Raw genomic sequence first — 25,500 nt, 5'->3', positions numbered from 1 at the left:
TCAAACCAAGTTTGGACAAATGTGTCCATTTATGGAGTATTGCTGAAAAAATGAAGAGTCAATAAGACTATGAGGATATCAAATAAAGGATCATTAAAGTAACTAAAAGCCATTAGCTTAAAAAAAATATGGTATAGGATATGGAAGTTATCTTCTATTTAAAGGCCTGATACCTGGAAAAAAGTTCCAGAGGACAGGACTAGAATAAATATATGGGAGTTATGTGAAGGTAGATAGATTTTGGCTCACAATAACTGAACCATCCAAAAAAATAGAATGGACTATATAGGGAGGTAATCTTCCCATCACTGTGAGTGTTCAAATAGAAACTTCCTATGTTAGAGATATTTAGGAGATTCTTTTATTGGGTAGAAGACTGCTATCTAATCTATCTATCTATCTATCTATCTATCTGTAATATATCCATAATTGACTGATCTGGTTCTTTTTCAAAAAGAACAAAATAATATATCCAGTAGAAATATGAAGTTTTTTTTTTTATTTTGAAAAAACTCGTAGGTATTACAGGTATCATTACATATTCTATATAATGGCACATAAGTCAACCTTTTAAATTAAAAACAATAAAACAAAAACCTCCTTCCCCTAAACTGGGGTTGACTTATATGTATTAGTATAAAAAGTATAAAAAGACTCCTGATCCATACAGTGCTAGCCCAAGCCAGCAAAGCACCACTCTGTTGGCTTTGGTCTCTCTCTTGTGCTGCTTACCTCTAGATCCTGCATCAGGAATCCAATGGACAGAATGTTGAGTAGCAGCTATGTCTATAACCCACTCAGGTCTGTGTGAGACCCAAAAAAGGTAGTGGGTGGTTGGGGTTGGGTGGAAAATCAATTTGTAAGATGAACTTAAGTCATAATCTGAGGTTTTGGTTCAGCACTACCTTATATAGGTCATACAAATCAAAATTTGCTAAAGGGAAAATCTAAATAGGCCTTAGGAATTGAACAGATTTTATTTTGTTGTATTCCCCATTAGAAACACTGGTATTTATCTGGATTAGAAATTTTTCTCACATTTGTGAACAAATCATTCTTTAAAATTTCTTTGAAATACCTGCCATAGTAAACATTTATAAGTTTAATAGCATTTTCCCCCTTTTCTTTCTTTTTTTAAGCTCAGAGAATATGTCTGGCCAAATTTTTGACTTGGGACTTTCTGGCTTCTTCAGTTAACAGGTTTGGGTTACATGTTAAAAATCCTAAAAGACCATAATCAAATTTTCATAAGCAGCATCCCATGAATCAGTAACACAACACAAAGTTCTGTAAAACTTTAATTTATTCCCCTCCCAAGTATCCAGAATATATACCCTTTTTGTTGTGAGAAATGTGACAATGAAAGTACCAAACAGAATTGTTCCTATGGAAAGTAAGGGGGAAAATAGAGTACATACTACCAGGCTACACAGAAAACATCCCAATTCTTATTTAATGGAGCAGTGCAGGTTAACAACATATTGTCTCTGGCAATATTACCTTCCATTGGGTTTATGAATGTTTGGGAGGTCAGGGTTAAATCCAAATTGAAGATGGGCCTCTGATGTATTTTTCTTAATAAATCTTAATAGGACTTTTAAAAAAGAAGTTATATTGGATGACCCATCAAACCATATAATTTAAGTCACGGGAATTAAAAACCCAAACCTTTCTTTTATTCAAAATAAAAATACACATAGAATTATGAAAATATAGGTTTACTATTTCCACCACGTAAGTTGATGCTGTTGTTTGAAAGGCTTGCAATTTTTTGTTCAAGTTTTTAAAGCTCATCTCGATCCCTCAATAAGGTATACCTATATTCGCTGGGTGCTAGTTTCTGGAAGGAACTCTCTGGTGGACTGCTTGCTACATCTTGAATGTGCTGTAGAAGATAAAAAGATAATATATTTCAGCTTTTTAGGTTATGCTGTAAGTTGATCACAGAGTTGAGAGAGATAGCTGAAGTTCAATAAAAACTTGATAATTTAATGATTAAAGATAGCCAGTTTATTTGAAGGGCCATCCATTGATTTCATTTTAGTTTTCATCATTAAAGGATTCAGGGAAACTCTATCCAATAAAGAAATGAAAAACTTGGAGACCATCTTTTTCAATATTAAAAAAAAAATAGTCTGTTGTTTATTTTTATTTTGGCCATTGCTTCAGGATTGCTTAACAGCATTACTTTCTACAATAGAAACTTGTTAAATTAATGCAAGAGAAGAGCTTTTCTTCCCACTAAAATATATTATTTAAAGAATATGAAAACTCCTACCTGTCCAGGGGCAACATCAGTGGGATCAGGACCATGATGGAATTCTCTGTGCAATTTTCCTGAATGCAAGTCTAACACAAACTGTTTAAGCTTGTTTGGAATCCTGCAATCAAAAAAGCCATATAAATTCAGCTTAGAAAATTAAAAAAGTGTTTTTAAAGTAAAAACAACGATTGGTGTTGTTCAAACAATTTAATGTTCTGGATAGAGCTGGCTGGCTTCTCCAGTCATTAATTATTTTCTGGAAGCTAAAGAAAAGAAGGTTTGCATTAATGTTACCACTTTCTTTTTCTCTCTTATCCTCTCCTAAGGGCAAGCAAGTGTGGTTTCTTTCCTTCAATAACTCCCACTGAGTTGTACTAACCAATAACTTCATTGTATACCCATTCTGACTCCCCACTAGCCACAGAGCAACAGAGAACAGCAGGTGCCAAATGCAGAGTTTACAAATACAAATGACTGTTAGGTAGCTATATTGACAGGATGCTTTTGAAAGGTTCTCCAGTGCTGAAGTAATTGCACATGGACTACAGATAAACACCAAGAGATCAATTTAAATTTAATCTGACATCATCTACTGTCCCCCACAGCAAAGTGCTAAAATATCAATTCTATCCATGAATCTCAAAGGTTCTATAATGCTTAAGATGAAAACTACTATTAGCTGTTCTTGTGAAGTCTGAAGATTAGATCTGACCCAAACAGTATGAACTGCTTTTGCTGGGCAACCAGCAATTTATGAATAATCAAACCTTCAAGGAAACAAATTAATAATGTTTCAAAAGCACCATCTATAATCATAACTTTAAAAATTAGTGAAGCTTCTCAACTCTTATATTGCTTCTGCCAAGGAGAAGGATTATTGGGCTACAAAGGAAAGAATAAAAATAGGCACATATGGTTTACTGTTATCGAAGATAAAGTAGGGAAACACATTAGAGATTTTGTTATTATAAAGTTGTACAATCTTGTACAACCATCTTCTTGGCAGAGACACTGGAGTGGTTTGTTATTTTCTTCTCTGGCTCATTTTACAGATGAAGAAACTGAGAATATGAGGGTTAAGGGACTTGTCCAGGGTCACACAGAGCTAGAAAATGTTTCAAGCCAGATTGGAACTAGGGAAGATGAGTCTTCCTGAATCCAAACACATCACTCTGTATTTCCTAATTGCCCCTCATTAGAGGCTTAATCATACTTGAAGAGTAAACAGAAACAGAAAAACTTCATCCCCATTTGCTAAAGAACTTCAAAAAATTTTGCACAAGAGGTTCCACAGAATTAGGAAAGGAAAAATAATGTCCTGATTTCTAAAACAAAGGAAGAGAATAGTGTGTAAAGGATGTCATTGGATTTGATTTCCATTAGAAACAAAGTTCTAGAACTCAAGTACCTTACATATAAGATCTTATAGCTAGAGCTAGAAGGAACCTTAGTGTTCATGAGCCCAATTCCTTTAATTTACAGATAAGGAAACTGAGGCCTAAAGAGAAATTTTAAATAAATTTTAATAAAGCTAGCCATTTTCAGGTGGAATTTGAACCCAAGTTTTCCTGATTTCAAAGCTAACACACTCTCCATTACCCCACGCTGCCTGTCCTAGGTGCTTGATAAATGTTTCTAGAGTAGTTAAATTAAGGAGATGTTTAGGAAAAGGAAGAGGCAACCACAAAGAGACCAGCATTAAATCAAGAACAGGTCATACTGGTCTAAACATTTTTTCCCCCCGACAATTATTCAACTGTAGAATCAGGGGAATGCTATATAAATTACTTGGACTTTAAATGAATAAACAAAACCAAAAATTTTCACTGAATTATTATAAAAAATAGAGATGTTAAGAGGTCATAAAAAAGGGGAAAAGACGCACACGTACAAAAACATAATAGCTCTTTTTGTGGTGGCAAAGAACTGGAAATTGAAGGAATGCTTATCAACTGGGTGGATGAACATGTTGTGATATATTAATGTAATGGAAACTATTGTGCTTTAAGAAATGATAAGCAGACAGATTTCAAAAAAACTGGAAAGACCTACATGAAATGATGCTAAGTGAAGTGAGCAGAACTGGGAGAACATTGTACACAATAGCAACAAAATTGTGGTGATGACCAACTGTGATGGACTTAGCTCTTCTCAGTAACACAATGATCCAAGAAAAGTCCAATAGATATGTGATGGAAAATGCTATCCACATCCAGAGAATGAGCTAGAGTCTGAATGTAGATCAAGATATACTATTTTGATTTTTTTCCCCTTTCTCTTTTTGTTCCAATTCTTCTTTCACAACATGAAAACTGTAGAAATATGCTTAACATAATTGTATACTTATAACCTGTATCAGATTGCTGTCTTGGGGAGGGGAAAGAGAAAAATTTGGAACTCAAAATCTTATAAAATGAATCTTTACATGTAGGTGAAAAAATACTATTAAGTAAGAAAATTTAAATTACACAATAATATATTTAGAATGATTTAGAACAGTTAAATACCTAGACCCTAAGAATAGTCATTAATAAATTGATGCTAATTTCAAATGATGTTTTTTGTAGTTTCTCCAATGAATTCTTGCTTGGTCTTGTGTTTCACCAGGATTCTCTAATCACCTATCATAATTCTATCAATCCCTAATAATTACATGGCTTTATGTCCCAATGGCATAATTATCAAATTTGCAAGGGACACAAAACTGGGCTAGAGAGTTCAAACAGGCACTAGCAGAACTAGGATATAAAGACAAGCCAGAAATGTCAAACACATACATGACCCTATGTTCTCAAGCACAGGTTGAACCAGATTAAAATATAATTGGGAAAATATTAACAAAATAAATACAACAGAACATACATCATTTTATATGGCTTCTCCCCCACCCCAAGTCAATATAGGCTTTCAGTAACCCTTTTTGTAGTTTACTGATCCTGTTTCTGTTTGACTCTGACACCACTGAACTAGAACTTAGAGCTGATCTAATTAAATGAAAATGTAAGGCCTTAAAGGACAGCTGCAGGGTGTAATGGATAAAGCTCTGGGCTAGGAATCAGGAAGACTCATCTACCTGCGTTCAAATATGGTTTCAGATGCTTATTAATGTGTGATCCTGGAAAAATCCTGTAATCCTGTTTGCTTCAGTTTCTTTATCTGTAAAATGAGCTGAGCTCCAGTATTTTTGTTAAGAAAACTCAAAATGGAGTTTTTATAAAGAGTCAGACATGACTGAAAAATAAATGAATGGCAACAGAAAAATGAAAAGCCTTACTTCTGAGCAACTTCACAAGTACAAGAAGGCATCAATAAGGACAGTTAATCTGAAAATGACTGAAAAAATTTATTATGTTGTAGGCTCAATGAGAGAGTGAGGCTGAGGACTGCGGCCAGTTTCCTCTCTCTCTGTCACAACCCCCTCGCCCCCTCCTCCAAAAAAAACAACACTGGTGATGTTACTGATCTTCTTTGAAAATGAAGGACAAATAACATCAGCAATAAAGCTACTGAGTGTAAACAGTGTTCCCTTCTCTTTTTTTCACCTTGTGCAAGGTCAGAAATATTAATCTGACATTATTATGTTCTACCCTTGGCTTCTGGACCAGCTTCTGTCACAAGTAGCCTCTAAACTACATACAAGAATCTCTATCTTACAGAAATAGTTTTCATTCAAAGGTATAGAAATGATAAAAGATATGGTGCCCATAAATATGAGGAGTATTTTGAGAAATATCAGAATACTTTCCGTATTCTTTCCAGTTGTGTACCTTTATTAGAACAGCTAAATAAGTCATACTTTAAACTTGTAATAAGTAGGTTAAATTATAAGCAAATCAACTGCATACATGAAATATGCTTGTATCTCAGGTTGATATAAATTTCCATTAAAAAGCCTAAATTATGATATTCTCTTCTTTTATGTTTACTTCTTTTTATTGTTTTTTATCGTTCCCATGTTTTTTTTCTCTTTTGCTCTTATTTCTCTCAACATGATTCATAAAGCAATGCATATTAAAAATAATCAAACTTACAAGAGAAAAAAAAAAGAATATCATTTTTATTTTTTTCCTAACAGCCAAAAAAGAATGTTTCTAAACTTTTAAACTTGCTATTTATTAAATGAAAGTAAAGTTACATGCTTTAACTTTAATAAGTTTAGGACTATCTACTTTTGTCAGAGATTTTTTCCCTCTACTTAAAAGTGGAGTGTTATCAGAAAATCAAAGTAAATTTACTGAAAAGTGCTTTTTAAAATGTTTTTCTCTTTCATCTGAGTTAAAAGAGAATTTCACAGATAATAGTGAATAGGTGTAACTGTGGATCCCTGCTGGAAAGCAACTCTGGCTTAGAGCTGAGGCCTTTCATTATGGATTACCTGAGGAACAGGGGAAGAATATCTTTTTTTCCCCCCTAATATATTTGGGTCCTTTATCTTTTCAGAGGATCATGAGGGGGGAAATACATTTATTGGTTCAGTATTACCAAGATGATTTGGCTACAAACTGAATCACATTTCATGTTTAAAGTAAAAACTACTAATTAACACTACTTTCTATTTAACTCTGTTGGCTCCTGGATTTTGAGATCAACTGCACATCTTTCCTGCTCAAAGTAATTATTTTCTAATCTTAAATAATAATTTAAACTTAAAATTCATTGCGCTGTTAACATCCAAAGTCTGTTTGCAAATGCATTCTGCATGTGTGTATATGTGTATTTAGCATCATGAGATCCAATTTTAAATTAGACAAAGACTAAGTGTTCAATGTGAGTAGTTTCCTGGGCAATTAGAAAGATACCAAGTTTAGGTAAGACAATTCCTTAGTCAAAGAGGGGAATAATATACATAGATAACAAAAACCTATATTTATTTATATTAATATGTATTATCAGTCATACATAACTATTATCAGTGATACATAACTATTAATAAACAAGCAATATTAAGTGCTTAATAGTCCAGGCACCATATAAGTACATTTGAGAGGTACAAAACAAAGTGGGTTGAGACCAACAGAGAAAGATTCTTGGAGGCCCTAGTGATTGATAAAAATTCAATAGACTGCCTATAAAGAGAAGACATACTAGGCAAAGAAACACAATATATCAGAGGTAGAAAATTGGGACTGGGATTAGACCAGTTTGGAGAGACCATAAGACTATATGGCAAGGAATAAAATAAACAAGATAAGGACAGCATAAACAAGATAAGGCATGCATATTATGGGAGACCTTAAACCAAAGAAGAAGAATTTAAACCTTACTAGGTAGGCAGTAGGGAGTCACTGAACATTTCTGAGCAGAGATCTGATGATATTAATGAGTTATGAAAATCTGGTGCAGTATTCTATAGGGAAGGCACCTAGACTGAAGCAAACATGAAACTCACTAGATTAGAATGGGAATATCTCCAAAGATTTGCAATTCAGAATTTTAGGGTTCAGTCAGAAAATTTCTAATTAATATTCTTCTTCTGTTCCCCATTAAGTCCCCCAATAGTTACTCTAATAGTTTATTAAGAACTTCCATATTTTTTTGAAATGCTAATTATGTATTGTGCATACTTTTGTCTTACTTGATAAATTAATTTCTAAAGAAAGAAACTGGGAAGCCACAACAGATTTTGCCAAACTTGCAGCTCAAGAAACCCAAGAAATCTGAAACAAAGTACCAATGCTTATAATATTTGAATCACTGTAGATATAACTGGAGAGCATTTAGTAGGTTCAAAAATAAAGGTCAAAACTAGCAAATAAAGGGTTTCTTCTATCTTTTAAATTCTATAACTCTCAAATAGAAGACATATACTACTGGGGAAAAATCCTTAGAAAAAAAAATTTTCCATAAAATTGGATGTTGAAAAGCATTGGACAATTTGAAAACTTTTATCTATTCCCAAAATTTTCAAATCGTAAAAGCACTAATTTGTGAATTTGGCCATAAGAAAAGTTATGTTTCAACTTTTAGCAAAGAACAGTTTATTTTATGAGAGACAGCATAATATTACCAGGGAATTAAGGAGCTATCACTTTATACTAGTGTTACCTTCATTGGGTGGTCCTGAACAAGTCACTTCACCTAACTGGGTCTTAATTTCTTCTGAAAATAGAACTTTTTGCCCAGATAATGACAGGGGCATCTTCTCATTCTAACATTCTATGGCAAGATGTTGCCATCTTGTGGCTTCTTTAGAAATCTAAGTAAGGCAGTCCACAGTAATATATCTATAACATGAAATGGTTCCCAGGAAAACAGTCCACATCAATGTCTCATATATAAAACAGTAACTTCAAAGGGAGAGAGGGAGAGAGGGAGAGAGGGAGAGAGAGGGAGAAAAGAGAAGAGAAGAGAAGAGAAGAGAAGAGAAGAGAAGAGAAGAGAAAGTGAGAGAGAAAGCTGGAGAGAAAGAGAAAGAGAAATTCAATGGAAGCTAATATTGCCAGAGACATATGTTGTTAACTTGCACTGCTCCATTAAATAATGGAAAGAGCAATGAGCCCCCAATCAGGTGACCAAATTTGGGCCCAAGTACCCCATCTAAATATTGGTATAACCTTGGGCAAATCAATATCAACACTATTAAAAATGAGCATATGTAGAATGGAATTTCAAAATGTCCTTTTTGAAAATGATGACATGAATTCAATTAAAAACTGAAGTATAGGAAAACAGTAATTTAAAACATTTTCTATGGCCATTCTGAATAAACACATTCTTCTCATTATCTGATGGAGTTTAAACATATTTCAAGGCCTGCATGGTTAAGTAACATCCTATGTCTTTTTGACACAGAAAAGACCATAAGAGGAAAGAATGAGCTAACAGTGCCATGACAAAAATGGCTTAAGAAAACTACTGAAGACCTGTAAAAAAAAAATAATGGAATATTCAATATCTAGTTATATGCATCGTAGAAAACAATTATATAATTGCTTGAAAATGAAAAGAAAAAAAGAAAACATGTATAATGTAATTCATATAACTAAAGTATAACAAATTCTTTTATTATGTTAATCTTGATTTTTGCTGATTAAGGGTAGTGAAAGGAACAAAACAAACAATTCAGCATCAATCAAAAAGTTTACTAGAGAGACCAGAGAAGCAAAGAAATTAAATTCCCTAAAGGAGGAAAAATGTGGAAAATTTCTGGTTATTTATATTTTTTTATTCCTACTATAGTATTCCTCGAGGACATTTTTTACTCCTGTTCTTCCTTAAGAGTTCTTCACTGGTTATATGTTGTAGCTTACTCATACCCAGTATGTGCCCCTCCATCAACATCTGTGATTTGCATTTTTAATTCTGTGAAAACATACAATTTCAAGTCCTGATGCTAAATCTATAACACCGCAGAATATTTTTATTAAAAAGATGAACTCTTGTTTTTAGGATAATCCATGGGAAGTATATGTTAACTACACAGTTTTAAGTCCATTAAAATAGTTTTGTAATTTCTTGAAGGCAATTTAGCCTGATAAAATCATAGTGGGGTGATTCCTGAAGGTTATACTTTTGGAATGTAATTCTGGCAGGTTCCACTACCTTGGAAGGGATTCCAATATGGCTCTGGCAACAAACTTTGTCTGTTTTCTAAGGACCAACCATGTTAATCACTAGGAGGCTAAACAATTGATGATAACATTTTTGGCTATGGCAACCCAAGAGACAAAGTCATGTTCTTCAAATATGTAACAGAGATCACAACATAGTGAGAATTTAAGAATAGTTTATGTTCACTAAAAAAGTTCTCTTTTTAAAATGTGACACTAACATAGTCACGTTAACAATTAGTATCAACCATGGCATTTCCCAGGGAGACAATTTAAACACATTATAATTCTGTCTAACAGAATCCATTATCATCACTCCCAGGCATGGCTTTCAAGTCAAAAAGGGAATCATACAAACCAATGTATTTTTTCACTGAATAATAACATAAATGACATCACATTATATGGCTCCATTAAAAAGTACATTAAACAATTATTTCATTCTATGGAAACTTTCTCCAATGATATCAAAGTGTATTCTGGACTTGAGAAATATAAAATTCCAAATGTGTACCAAGGAAGAATGGAATCTGAAAGTTTTGTATTTGAATCTAAATGGTAAATTGAACCAATGCATGAAGGCAATATTTTATGTTTTCCTCAGGTAAGTCACATTGAGAAAACAGTTACCAGGAAGAAAACTAAGGCTAAAATCTGTTAAAAAACTAAAGTAGAAACTTAATAGTAAGAACGCATTTAAAGCAAATAGTAAGAACACAATTAAAGCAATAACCTAAACAATACCAGTTTTAATGAATGTTTTTGGCATGGTAAAAACAGATGATATAGTCCCTGAAGGTAATCAAACAAAAACTTGTAAATTACACTTAATAAAATACAGGACTCATTAACTCCAAAGCAGCTATAGAAATATACTTTCTCACCAAAAAGGAGGAAAAAGATGAATATATATTCCCAGAACAGGTGACAAAAAGGTTAAAAATATATAAAAAACACCTTTAGGAAAATCAGGCCTTATAAAGCAATAATAAAGACTGACCACAGAGATCAATCAAAAAGCATTTATTAAGCATCTACTATGTGTGCCAAGCACTAAGACAGGTGCTGGGGATACAAAGAATAAAACAATCCGCAATCATAAAGAATTTACATTCTAATGAGGATGGAATCTGGAGATACAAACATATGAAAGTATATAAATTTATATATAAAGGAATTTTAATAATTTAATATTATTTGTATATTTCATATTTAATATAAAGAAATTTTTTAAAAATCAAGTGTATGTATGTGTACATATATATGTGTGTGTGTGTGTGTGTACATATACACATTGAGAGAGTATATTAAGAATGAGAGTACTAACAGTCCTCTCCAAGTTGTACTACTGAACCTGGACTTTGTCTACCTTTCATCCTGGAAGCTCACTCCACACTCCTGAGATACTTACTATATTGGCAATTTTAAGGAGGTGGTCAATATGTCTTCAGTTTTCTCTAAGCATCACTCCTGACTACCCATCACAGGATTTTCTCTATCATGCCTCAAACTGAGTGACTTCATCTTCACTTTCTTTCCCATCAACACCCACCTCCTCCACTTTTCAATTTCCTTTTTTTGTGTTGCCTTCCCCATTAAAATGTGAGCCCCTTATGAACAGGTATTGTCTTTTTTTTCACTAGTATTTGTACCCAGTGCTTGACAAAGTGCCCAGCACTTTAAATTCTGGTTGACTTAAGTGGAGTAAAATCAAGAAATGTTTCATGCAGAAGATAAGCATGAAGGTCAAGTATACATACCTTCTAGGAAAGTCAACACAAAAGGATGTTGGAAAGGACTGATGGGAGAACAACTGATTTAGGGGAAAAGCAGGAGTGGACACAAGGTTCTGGGAGGGAATGAGGATGGAAGTCAAAAAGACCACATGGTGAGGAAAATGTTAGGAAATGAGAGAGAGCTGCCCCCCCCCCTCAAGATAAGGCAAAAGCTTAGCTATGGGGGTTAGGGACTCAAGAGCTGCATCTTAAGACAGAGAATCTATGAGACAGAGGTAAGAAGTGCATTCCAGGCACAGAGGATAGCTACTGCAAAGGAATAGGGATCGAGGGGGAATACTGTGTGGGAGAAAGAAAGCCACTTCTGGCTGTATTTTTAGAGAGTACAGAAGACGAATAATGTCTAATAAGGCTAAAAGGAGAGGCTGGGGTAAAATTATAAAGGGCCTTAAAAGTTAAATCCCAGAGGCAATAGAGAACCATTGAAGTTTACTAAGCACATCAGATTTGTGCTTAAGAAAAAAATTACATCAGTGTGGAAGATGGACTGAAGCAGTGAGTCTTGGAGAAGACATACCACATAGGAGAGTAAGACAAACTTGTTGATTAATGGAAATCATGCAATACAGTGGTAGAAATAGCACAACATATCATTGCAAGGTGTAAAATTTTAGCATCTATCTAAAGATAGACAACATCAGATGTCTAGAATTATACACTAGAACTAGCTATCTTTAATAAGCTAAGAGATGACAAATCCCAAAATATCCTTCAGAATTAAACAAATAAACTATTAGACTAAAACATTATTAAAGAACACTTACTGCTTCCAACAACCTAGACATAACCCTAATAAATAAAAATTCTAGAACAATGTGTTTAATAGATTTTACCATAATGAATCTCATACCTTCAAACTTGTCAAGTACACAACTAGCAGGTTTACATGTGGCTTACAACACTCACAAGTGTGGCCCAAAGCAGATTAAAATATAGTTTGCAAATATGTAACAAATTAAGTAAAAACACAATAAAACATAGAAAACATTACATTTTAAAATTAAGTTGTTTTGTATCACATGAGCAAAAAGTTGTCAGACTTGACATTTTTGACCTCTCAAAACTTTTCCTAAGAGAAAGTATTATGCACCAGATCTAAAGACATAACTGTTGTCACTGTCTATAACACCAAGAATCCAAAATAAAGTAAAAAAACAAAACAAAAAACCTTTTATTCCCTTTCCTCCCTACTTTCCTGTCTCATAAGATAGATTTGTACATCTAACTTAGTCTATTATTTCCTCTTAGAGACAATTTGAATGAGTGTAACATTCATGTGTAGCCTTTGCACTTCCCCTATTTTCCCTTCCACTATAAAATCTCTTAGGGGCTTTTTTGTGCAAGATAATTTATCCCATTCTACCTTTTCCTTTTTCCTTCTCCTATTGCATTCTTCTTTGTCGCCCCTTAATTTCATTTCTTTTAAGATAACTGTGCCATCCAGCCCTCTTTGTGGTGGCCAGAAACTGGAAACTACATGGATGCCCATCAATTGGAGAATAGCTGAATAAATTGTAGTATATGAATATTATAGAATATTATTTTTCTGTAAGAAATGGCCAACAGGATGATTTCAGAAAGGGTTGGAGAGACATGAACTAATGCTGAGTGAAATGAATAGGAACAGGAGATCGTTGCATACTTCAACAACAATACTATATGATGATCAATTCTGATGGATGTGGCCATTTTCAACAATGAGATGAACCAAATCAGTTCCAACAGAGCAGTAATGAACTGACTCAGCTACATCCAGCAAAAGAACTCTGGGAGATGAGACTAAACCACTACATAGAATTCCCAATCCCTCTATTTTTGTCCGCCTACATTTTGGATTTCCTTCACAGGCTAATTGTACACTATTTCAAAGTCCGATTTTTTTTGTACAACAAAACAACTGTTTGGACAAGTATACATATATTGTATTTAATTTATACTTTAACATATTTAACATGTATTGGTCAACCTGCCATCTTGGGGCGGGGGGAGTAGGGGAAAAATTAGAACAAAAGGTTTGGCAATTGTAAAATTACCCATGCATATATCTGGTAAATAAAAACTATTATTAAAAAATAAATAAATAAATAACTGTGCCATCACATTCACTTCATACCTCTGCTTTCTGTCTATGTATACTCTTTCTAAATGCCCTAATAATGAGAAAGGTTTATGAGTTATATTATTTTCCCATGTAAGAATATAAACAGTTTCACTTTATCAAATCCCTTATGATTTTTCTTTCTTGTTTACCTTTTTATGTCCTTTTGTATCATGTATTTAAAAGTCAAAATTTCTATCTGGCGCTAGTCTTTTCATCAAGCATGTTTGAAAATCCTTTATTTCACTGAATATCCATTTTTTCCTCTGAAGGATTATACTCAAGTTTTGTTGGGTAAGTGAGTCTTGATTTTACTTCTAGCTTTTCTGCCCTCCAGAATATCATATTATAAACCTCTGGTTCTAGAATATATGAACAATTTCCTTGATAATGTTTTGAAAGATGATATCCACGCTTTTTTTTTTAAAATTATGACTTTTAATAATTCATAAATTATCTCTCTTGGACCTATCTAGGTCAGTTGTTTTTCCAGTGAGACATTTCATATTTTCTTCAATTTTTCCCTCATTCTTCTGATTTTGTTTCATTGCTTCTTGATGTCTCAAAGTCATTACCTTCCACTTGTCAATTCTAAGTTTTAAGGAATTATTTTCTTCAATGGACTTTTATGGGTCTCTTTCCACTTGACCAATTCTGCTTTTAAGGGAATTCTTCTCATTGACTTTTTGTACTTCCTTTACCATTTGGCCTATTCTGTTTCTTAAGGTATTATTTTCTTCAGTATTTTTTGTGTCTCCTTTACCAAACTGCTGACTTGTTTTTCAAGATTTTCTTGCACCATTCATTTCTCTTCCCAATTTTTCCTCTACCTCTCTTACTTGATTTTCAAAATTCTTTTTGAATTCTTCCATGGTTTGAGACCAATTTATATTTTTCTTGAAGGCTTTAGATAAAGGAATTTTGACTTTGTTGTTTTCTCCTAAGTGTGTGTTTTGCTCTTCCTTGTCACCATAATAATTTTTGTTTGTTTTTGCTCATTTTCCCAGTCTATTTCTGAATTCTATGCTAAAGAATAGCCCTGGTTCCTAAACAGAAGGGGCAGTATCCCAAGCTTTAGGTTTTTTGTGCAGCTGTTTTCAGAGGTTAACTCTGGGGACCTGTAAGTTTTTGGTTCTTTTAAGAAAGAATCCAGGATTGAAAACTGAAGAGATTATCTGCATCTCAAACACCCCAAACAACAGAATTACAAGAGGACTTGTTAGACACAAAAAAGTGACAATAGAAAAAACAGCAAGAAATGTCTAAGTGTATACAAGGAGACAGAAATGAAGGTGAAAATCTGAGGCATTAGTGAAAAGGAGGAGAGGCACATTAAGAACAGAACTACATGCAACACCCTGCAGTTAGACTACATTACAATAAGGGATGGTACATGAAATGGCAGGGGGAGGACAGAGTTCATATCAAAAGCAGAGGTGACTGAACTCTGTGATGATTAAGGAAGGGAATGCGTGATTAGGAAGGGGAAAAAACTGACAAGGAGAGGAAGTATAGGAGGTTTTATTTTTGAGGTGGAAGGAGGTTCTACTAATGAATGTTCCTCTGGATAAAGGAAGATGAAGACTTTATCTTAGTTAATCTTCAGGGTATGGGGGCCTGGAAAAATCTATTTGTCTTGGCAAATGGCAGGAGTTGGAACCCCTGGGGACAACTGGCACTTGGACCAAAGGAGATTTCTATGCAAATGTAGAGCGAGAAAAATGATCAGTGAGAGGGTACAGATTAATTACTATGGGGCAGTGTCCTCTCTGACCCAAAAATTGTCACTGTTCTTAGAGTAAGGCACAATAGAAAAGCCTTACAAAACAATGACAGAAATCATCTACAGGGAAGAGCCTAGAATGGATACCTTGGAAGCTTTGATTTTATAAAGAATGCAGAGAAAAGAGAAAGACCAGATAATTACAGTGGCCATGAATCAGACAACGAGCATCTAGAGTAAACATAAAGAGAAGATGGATAATGAAGAGAATGAAAGAAATCCTTTTTCAAAAGGGACACAAAAAATTAAATAGGAGAGGAAGGGGAAGAAGAGGGAAAATGAGAGGGTAGAAAGACATAGAAATATGGGTAGCTAGGTGACAGAGTACATAGAGTGCCAGAGAACTGGAGTCGGCAAGATTCATCTTCCTGAGCTCTAATCTGGCCTCAGACATTTCCTACCATTGTGACCTGAGCAAGTCACTTCTCCTTGTTTGCCTTAGTTTCCCCATCTATAAAACAGTTGGAGAAAGAAATGGCAAATCAGTCTAATATCTTGACAAGAAAACTCTAAAATGGAGTCACAAAGAGTAAGACATGACTAAAAATAATTCAACTACCACAAAATAAACATATAGTCAAATAAAATCAGGAGACGGGAATTAATAAAACCCTAAAGGAAAAAAGAGTAATTTAAAAAAAGGGAATCAGAATTGACGGGAAAAGAGGCCACTTTTTTTTTTTAAAGGTCAAAGTAAAGTAACTGAAGGAATAAAATACTCTTATAACTTAAAATGTGAATGGATTAAATAATCCAATAAGATGAAAAAGAAGAGCAGAGATCAAACAAGAAAACAAAACTCTACAATCTGTTGCTTACAAAAAACACATTTCAAAAACAAAGGCATGATCAAACCAAAACTGAAAGGATGGGGAAAAAAAAATAATATGCAATGAGTGAATCCAAAAAAAAAAAAAAAACAAAACTTGAAGTTGCCATTATACTATCAGACAAAGCAAAAACAAACATTCAAAAGTTAAAAAAAAAAGATATAATAAACAAGGAAAACTATATTATGTTAAAAGGAATCATAGAAAACAAATCAATATCAATAATAAACTTAAGATATTACAAATGACTAAAAGATACATCTGAGCTTCAAGAATACAGGACTTCTTGAATAAACGGTATTGTTTATTACAATACTAACAGGCGACTCTGATATCCCTCTTTCAGTTTTGGGTAGGTGTACAAAAAGATTAAACAAAAGGGAAAATATGGAGCTAAATAAATTTCAGGAGAAACTAGAGTTAAAAAGACTTGTAGCATTTTCTAAATGAAACAGCAAAAGAACTTACATATTTCTCTGCACCACATAGAACTTTTACAAAAATTGATTATGTACTAGGGCACAGAGATTATGCAAGTAAATAAAAAAGGGCAGAAATGATCAACACATTCTTTGCAGACCATAATGCAATAAGAACAGAAATTGATTCAAAAAGCACAAACAAATGACACAGACCCAAATGGAGATTTAACAATGCAATCTTAAATGAGTGGGAAAAAACAAAACAAAACAAAACAAAACAAAACAAAAAAAAAAACAAAAAAAACAAAGCGTAGAAATTAATAGCTATGTAAAAAAATATAATGATGAAACAACATACCACAATTTCTGGGATGTAGCTAAAGCAGTCCTCAGGAATAAAATCATATCCTCATAAATTGTACATTAATAAAATAGAAAAAGAAAAGATTAACAAACTGAATATGCATATAAAAATTAGAGAATCAACAAATAAACCTAAAATAAATTCAAAAGATAGAAAATAGATAAACTGGAAACAAACAAAAAAAAACCCCATAAGAATGATAAAACTAAAAACTTTTTTTTGGAAAAGATGAATAAATCTGATGAACACTTAGCTAATCTAATCAAAAAGAGAGCAGAAAATCAAATCAACAAAGTAGCAAATAAACAAGGGAAATTATAGCAAAACCAGAAGAAATAAAGCAAATAATTAGAACATATTATGCACAGTTAATACGCTACCAAAATTAAGAACACAAAAAAGAGGAATACCTTCAAAAATACATATTACCCAAATTATCAAAAAACCAGACAGAAATCTTAAGTAACCTAATCTCAGGAAAAGAAATAGATCTAGTTATAAAGGAACTACCAAAGGGGTAGGGAGAGACAACCCTAGATATTCTGTCTTCAAAGGAGAATCCTACCAAACTTTTAAAGAACAATTAGTACTTCAAAAATTAAGAACCCTGTCAGAACCTTTTATGAGATAAATACTCTCCTGATACCTAAACCAAGGAAAGAAAAAACATAAACAGAAAACTACAGGCCAATATCATTAATAAACATTGATTCAAAATTTAAAATTCAATTTAATAATGATTTATCCAAGAAATCATTCATGACTAACTGGGATTTATATCAAGATTATAAGCAGCAATAAAACAAAGGGAAATTCCATTCCAAATAATTACAAAATGCGGGGATCAATCTTCCAAAGTACACAAAAGACCTGTATAGTTTAAATTACACAATACTATTTAAAGAATTAAAGAACAAACTAAATAGTTACAGAAATGTTCAGTGTTCATGGCTAGGCCATACCAACATAATAAAAATGATAATATTGCCAAAATTAATTTACTCTTTAATGCTATATAAGGTTGCTGGCTGGATTATAATGTCTACTGTCATAGAGAAGAAAGGAGTGAGAGAATACTCCTCTATGCTTTGGTACCAAACAAATCCTAATTTTATTAGAACAAATCAAAATACTCTTATCCCATCTGCTAGAAATGTATAAGTGCAGACAGCACTTATAATTAAAATGAGCAAACTATGAGTATGAATGGAATGAACTAAAGACATAAATGCATACATTATATGCCAATGCTATATTATAAAAAACAAATCTCACCAGTTATAAGCTGGATCCTAATACTGTTGTCAACTGTACTCTCAGTCAAAATCACATAACACACTACTGACCTAGTATAGGACCATCATTAACAAAAAACATCACCAGGAGCAATCAGATGACTCAGTGGATAGAGCACCAGTCCTGAAGTCAAGAAGACCTGAATTCAAATGTGACCTCAGATACTTAACACTTAGTAGATGTTGTGGGACCCTGGGCAAGTCATTTAACCCCAACTTTCATTTACTTCAAATTCTAGAAATTATACCTAATAATGAAAAAGATGACAAAAAACACCAAAGTCTCAAGTTATTTTGAAAAGGAAATGGTCACAGTTAAAACTAATTCAAAAACTTTTTTTGAGTGAAAGCGTGAATCTAATTACCAATTTACATCCCAACAGAATAATTTAAGAAAGCTAGCATCTGACATAAACATCATGTATTGGTCTGCAGAACTTGATATAAAAGCATAAAAACATTTCAGGACCTGCACAAAATGGCAAATGTAACTGTTTTCACAATAAAAACCACAGAAGGGAAAGACAGAGGTAGCAAGCTATAGATCTAAAGACAGACATTGAACATATTAATGGAAAAAGCAATTTGAGAAAGTTATTGAAGGTTTACCGAAAAGCAATGGAATAGCCCACCGATAGGTACCTAGCTGATGGTTACAATAAAGAACCTAAACTTCATGTAGCCGAATTCAAAGAAATATCAGGAGAGGAATTTGGAATATATAATTATATACAGAAAGCTTGCAAATATAGTACAATGAATGACAAAACAGTCACATCAAGGAAGGGAACTCCTTTGATGAAATTCTAATCTCACGGCAAAATCAGAAATCAGCCAGATCAAAAAGTTTTGGCTCAAATGCTTTGTAGTAGTGTCTAGATTACTAGCAAGGCCCAAATCATTTATTCTTAAGAGAAGGAATTATTTATTGCCAAAGAATGATAAAATTGGTGATCTCTTTAAATATAGGTGATTTATGTGTTTATGTACATTATACAAAACATTTGGTTTGTAGCTTAGAAAAAAAAAATCTATAGATATCCACTAGAAATAATACATTATATAAGGCAAAAAAGGAGAGAACAATTATTATTGATTTAGTAATAATTAATGAATAAGCTGTCAGAAAATACCAAAACATATAAGACCTAACAGTGTAATAGTAAAGACTGTTAAACAGGTACCTGCTGCTAGAGTTTTTAAAATATAATTTAAAATATATTAATGCCTTTGAAATTACTAAGATCTAAGAATAGAATTAAAAGCTCCAATGTCATGAACAAGAACCCTATGAATTCAAAACATATATCAGCAAAGAAGTGTTCAATAGCTTAGTTATAGGGATCTGTTTATGAAAAGGGAGGGATTTATGATAGCAATTCAGGACTGGGTCATTGCAATCAGAAATTATAAAAGGATCTCATTATATATATATATATATATATATATATATATATATATATATATATACACACACATATATATATATATATATATATATATATATATATATATATATATATATATATATATATATATATATATATATATATATATATATATATATATATATATATATATATATATATATATATATATATGAGCCTAGACTTAGTGATCAGCATACAAGGTATAAAAATTACACAACAGGTCAGTATAGGCTATAAAAAGTCAGCAACTACTGCTTAATAAGACATTAATAAGACATGACCAAGTGACTAGAATTAGATATTGAGAGGCTTCTTTCCCCCCCCACACACACAGATTTTCAACTGATAAACCCTTAAACTACAAGCAGAGACCAAAATATTCTTAAGAACCTGAACCAATAAACTATGCTAGAACAGGACTATGATTACAATCCAAACTACTGCCCACGAATGCTCAGATATGTTTTCATTCAGTGTCATCACACCAAAATATTCATAATTTCCAAACTACACAGAACAAAAAAAATTTTTCAAAATAAGAAATCAAAATCATCCTATGTGAACGAATGAGTAAGGTACATATGATTCCTGTCATGTTTTCTGCTCTATGAATTAATATTAATGGTGCTTTCAGCAAGACTAGAGATGGGATAAACCATTTATCCAAGTACTAAAAAGCCATTATTTTATCCATCTATACAGTAGTTCATTGAACAGTAAATCTAAAAAAAAAAAACTAGCTGGAGCAGCTAGTTAGTACAGTGGATATGTCACTTTGCATCTATTAATTTTGGATAAGCCTGGGTCTAAGAGACCTGCCCTTGATGCAGCTAGTTAGTACAGTGGCCAGGTCCTCCTCCTTCCCTACAAAGCTGTCTTCAGCCCCTTTGAGCCTTATTACCTTCTCTATAGAATGGAAATAATACTTATGCTAGCTACCTTGTTAATGTTGTCATGAGAATTAAGTAAGACAAAACCACTTTGTAATCCCAGAATGCTTCACAAAAATAAGTTACTGAAATCAGGAATAAGATTTCAGTATATTGAGTCTGCTAAAGTTGCTTCTGTGTATGAACAAGTTTGATTATAAACAATCTTATATATTCCTTTTATTTGCTACTTAGCGATTATCTTGTGTTTATCCCTGAAAAGCATTTCCTGGGGCTTTTACAATGGTCAAAATAAACCAGCTTTCTCCCTTGAGAACTGTCTGCATCCTTAGACCATTTATCAATTTAGAAATGCCTCTTCTTTCTGTAAATTTGAATCTGTTCCTTATATATCCTGGAAATAAAACCTTAATCGTTTTCTTTCAAATTTTAGCTTTATTAGATTTGTGCAAAAAAAAAAAAAAATTAGCTTCATATAATCAGGATGATCTATTTTTTCCCTCCCTGAGGCTGGGGTTAAATGACTTGCCCAGGGTCACACAGCTAGGAAGTGTTAAGTATCTGAGACCAGATTTGAACTCAGGTCCTCCTGAATTCAGGGCTGGTGCTCTATCCACTGGGCCACCTAGCTGCCCCAGGATGATCTATTTTATAATCACAATTCTCTATTCCTTTTTTAGTAAAAATAAAATAAAATAAATAACTTTTTTTCCTATCCATAGATCTGATCCAAGAAGGTATAATGTGTTGACCTCAATCTATTTTTTATAACACTGCTATCTCCTTTTCTCAACAGTTTTTGTCAATAGTGAGTTCTCATCCCAGTAGCTAGGGTCTTTGCATTTATCAAATACTAACATTTGTTTCTGGATGTTTTGCACCTAATCAGTTCCACTAGTTAAATTTCTCTATTTTTAAGGAATGCTAAATAATTTTGAGAATTACTGTCTTGTAATACAGTTTGAGATTTGGCACTGCTAAGCCTGCTTTATGTCCCTTTCTTTTCATTGTTTCTCAAGACCCTTGATGATCTTTTTGTTCCTCCTCTATATTAATTTAATTATTATTTTTTCTAGTTTTAGAAAGTAGTCTGTTGTTAGGATAATTGGTACAGCACTGAATAAGTAAATAAATTTAAGCAGTATCATCATTTTTATTGTATTATTTTCCCAATTATTTAGATCTGTCTTTCTGTAAACAGTTACTTGTAGTTCACATAGTCTTCTGCTATGGGCAGAAAGTTCTCAAGAAAGAAAACTTGGCTATTTATAATCATTTGAAAAAATGCTCCAAACCATTGGTTGGTTGGTGCCCTTCCTTTTCGAAGAGGAGCAAAATGACATCACTATGTTAAAAATTGAGTTGTAGTGTGTCTGACTGTGGTTGATTAGGTCAAACTGAGCTTGGAGTGCTCTGCCACAGGTCAGATACAAATAGTCCATAAGAACTTTTGGGGTAGCTTCTCTAATTTTGAGCATCTCATGGTTTTTTTTTTTTTTTGAAGTTACTTCAATTCTGCTTTGCTCACAGAGCCCAGCCTCTTCTCTGACGAGGCCACCCCATGCTGGAAGGTCTTGTGCCAGTGTCTCCCATGTCATACAATTGATTCTAAATTTCTTAAGAGAGACCTTAAGAATGTCCTTGTATTGCTTTTCTGACCACTATGTGAACACCTGCCCTGTGTGAGTTCTCCATAAAGTAATTTTTTTTTGGCAAGTATACATATGACATTTGAACAATGTGGCCAGCCCAATAGAGTTGTGCTCCTAACCATTACTAATTAGGTAAATGCAAATTAAAGCAATTTTGCAGCACTACTTCACCCCTATCAGAGGAAGAAAGGAGACAAAACATAAAAAATGACAAATGTTGAAAGGTTTATGGGAAAAGTTAATATGATACCTAATGGTAGACCTGTAAGTCGATACAACCATTCTAGAATGCAATTTGGAATAATGCACAAAAGTTATTTAAGCAGTGTATGCCCTTTCATACAGTTAAGAGCATTGTCAGGCCTATCCTCAAGAGATCAAAGAAGAAGGAAAAGATCTTTTATATACAACAATATTTACAGCAGTTCTTTTTTTGTGGTGGCAAAAAACTAAAAACTAATGAGACATAGAAAAGTTGAGAAATAGCTGAATAAATTGTGACATATGAATATGACAGAATATACTTATGCTATAAGAAATGAGGAAGGAGATGATTGCAAAGACATGGAAAAAATTATATTAACTAATTCAAAGTGAAGTAAATAAAAATAGAATAATAATGTATATACTATCTTAATAGTTTTTAAATGAATCATTTTGAGGAATCTTATAACTGATAGGATTGAGTAGAACTCAAACAATTTACATAATTATAACATTGTAAAAAAAACTTAGAAAACTTGCAAAAATTATGATCCATATAATGACTATTCATGATTCCAGAGGACAAATGATAAAAGATGTTATCATTATAAAGAGATGAGAAATTATTAGTAAAATGGATATTAGCAAAAAAAATTTATTAACAAAATAATAAGAAATCTTTAGGATTTCTGGATTTCAGATTCAGTTATGAATATGTGTTAAAATATTCATTCTTCCAAATACTTTGATATTATTATAGCCTGAAAATTTTACATTAAATGAAGTAAATTATATTAAAAATAATCAATTCTAAAATGTTTTCCTCCAAAGTAGAAGCTTTCCATTCCACTCAGTCTGCCAATCTATATCCAGGTGCCAACTCTAACAACTTCTGGGTATTAAAAATATGTCTTTAGAGATTTTTCCTTGTTACTTGTTTTATCAAAGGAAGGTTTGTCAGCCATCATTTTTGCCACCCAGAATCAAATCCTCTTCCTAAGATAAAGTATTTATTCTTTGCTTTTTTTTTTTCCTGTAAGAGTAACAACTTTATCCTTATTGCCCACATTTTCCTTTAGGCTCAAACTATATTAAAACCTCCAAGAAGGCAGAAGAAATCAACATGACAAAGCTTAATTAGCTTCAGACAAGCAAAATGAATGATTTTTTTTGCTGCTGTAGCAAAAAAGTTAGTATAAATGTTTTTGTTGTAGTGTTAACTAAACACTATAAGTTTTTAAGATAAATTTTGCCTTTATTACTGATATATAAAATTTCCCATTTACTGTTCTACACAACTTCCTATATACAACAAATTTCCTGTAAAAAACACATGAGGTGTGAATAGTTAATACACATACACACACACACACACACACACACACACACACACACACACACACACACACATACATTCACTTCTTGAACCAAATAATTTTCCAAGTGTTAGAAGTTAAGGCAGTTGTGAGATCATATGAATTAGAACTGGAAATGACTTCTAGAAATTGTTGAATTTGTTAATTCAATGGTTAATTGATTAATGGTTAATAAAACATCACTATTTCAGTATAGAATATCTGGAAAAATGAACATTTCAAATTCAAACTAAACATTTTGATTTCTGTCAATAGTAGGGAAAGACTCAAATACTTACGATAAATCCTTGAAATCTGGAAAGACATACATATGCCTGAAGCTGTCAATGGCTATTACAGGGCAATCTGCTGGTGTTTTTTGTATATGCAGAAGTGGATGTCTAAATTTATCACAATCAGCATGTAAAAAGTTTATTGTACCTTAAAAAGAAATAGTATTTGGAGAAGATAAGAATTATTTGGCTTATTACTAAAATATTAAAAGTAACATGATAGTTCAAATAGAAGACACTTGTCTAAAATAAGAATTCTTTGAAAGAAAGAAAACTGAAGTAGATCATGAAAAACAACAACATAAAGGCACCTCAAATTACATATATACATAAGTGAAAATTGGGGTCTAAGCAAGGAAGGTATTATGGGGAACATGGAGTGGGTCAGGAGCTGCCCTAAAGTCTTAGAAACGGCAAATGGGCACTCACAACAATTTTACTGGCACATTTGAGAGGCTGAAGGAAAAGCTGAATGAGAACTAAAGTCAGTGGTTACCAGAGCCTCTCATCAACATGAAGTAAGACATAAGACAATAGCCTATATGCAATTTTTGTATAAGCCAGATTTGGGGGTTAAGTGTGTGGTGTAATAGATAGAATACTGGACTTTGGATTAGGTGAGTCTAATTTTGAATCCTGCCTTAGACACTTACTAGCTACATAAGCTCTGATTACTTCAATTTCGTCATTATTAAAACAAGGATAACAACATCAACCTACCAGAGTTGTTGCAAGAATAAAATGAGATGACATATATAAAATGCTCAGCAAATTTTCAAGCATTAATGTTGGCTAAACTTGAACAAAAGATACCAAAATGTAAAATCAATATTCTTGAGTTATTTAAAGTAATCTAGGAATTATAAAAACTAAGAATTGCACCTGTTTTCCAATGTACCACTTAGAGCAGTAAATATTTTACTTTTAAAGTGAAATTTATATTTTATCAAATTTACTTAAGAGATTATAATTTGAAGTTTACAATTCATGTCCATTTTTCTGATAATCTATTCTATAGATTATCCAGCTATCCTGTGAACAGAGTCCCAATTCACTTATTTATATGGGAACCATCATCATCTAATCAGAAATTTTCTCTATTACATTTGGTAGTCAATCTAACTCAACTTATTAGGCAACTATTATGTTTATTGCACTGCCATATTCTTAATTCACTTTGTCTCTGTATTTTTCCAATTATAGACTTCCTGATACTTCAAGGCCCACAATAATTTGAAAACTTCTTTTTGTGTAAAAATATATTCTATTCGCTGA

The 25,500-nt window shown here is 32.7% G+C and overlaps 1 protein-coding gene across 1 annotated transcript in view; it reads right to left on the bottom strand.

The window, feature by feature from the left end:
* Window positions 1-1,285: 1,285 nt before the first annotated feature.
* The window catches only part of ERP44 (endoplasmic reticulum protein 44), a 116,004-nt gene continuing 91,789 nt past the window's right edge, over window positions 1,286-25,500 (bottom strand). Inside the window, exons 10-12 of the mRNA XM_074280079.1 lie at window positions 24,232-24,373; window positions 2,279-2,381; window positions 1,286-1,885 (exon numbers count right to left, since the gene is read on the bottom strand). Of these exons, the coding sequence (XP_074136180.1) occupies window positions 1,784-1,885; window positions 2,279-2,381; window positions 24,232-24,373 (347 nt within the window). The 3' untranslated portion in view covers window positions 1,286-1,783. The remainder of the gene's footprint in view (window positions 1,886-2,278; window positions 2,382-24,231; window positions 24,374-25,500) is intronic.

The sequence above is a fragment of the Sminthopsis crassicaudata genome, chromosome 1, assembly GCF_048593235.1.
Source record: "Sminthopsis crassicaudata isolate SCR6 chromosome 1, ASM4859323v1, whole genome shotgun sequence".
NCBI classification, from domain to species: domain Eukaryota; kingdom Metazoa; phylum Chordata; class Mammalia; order Dasyuromorphia; family Dasyuridae; genus Sminthopsis; species Sminthopsis crassicaudata.
This window is presented reverse-complemented; position numbering and strand designations above follow the sequence as displayed.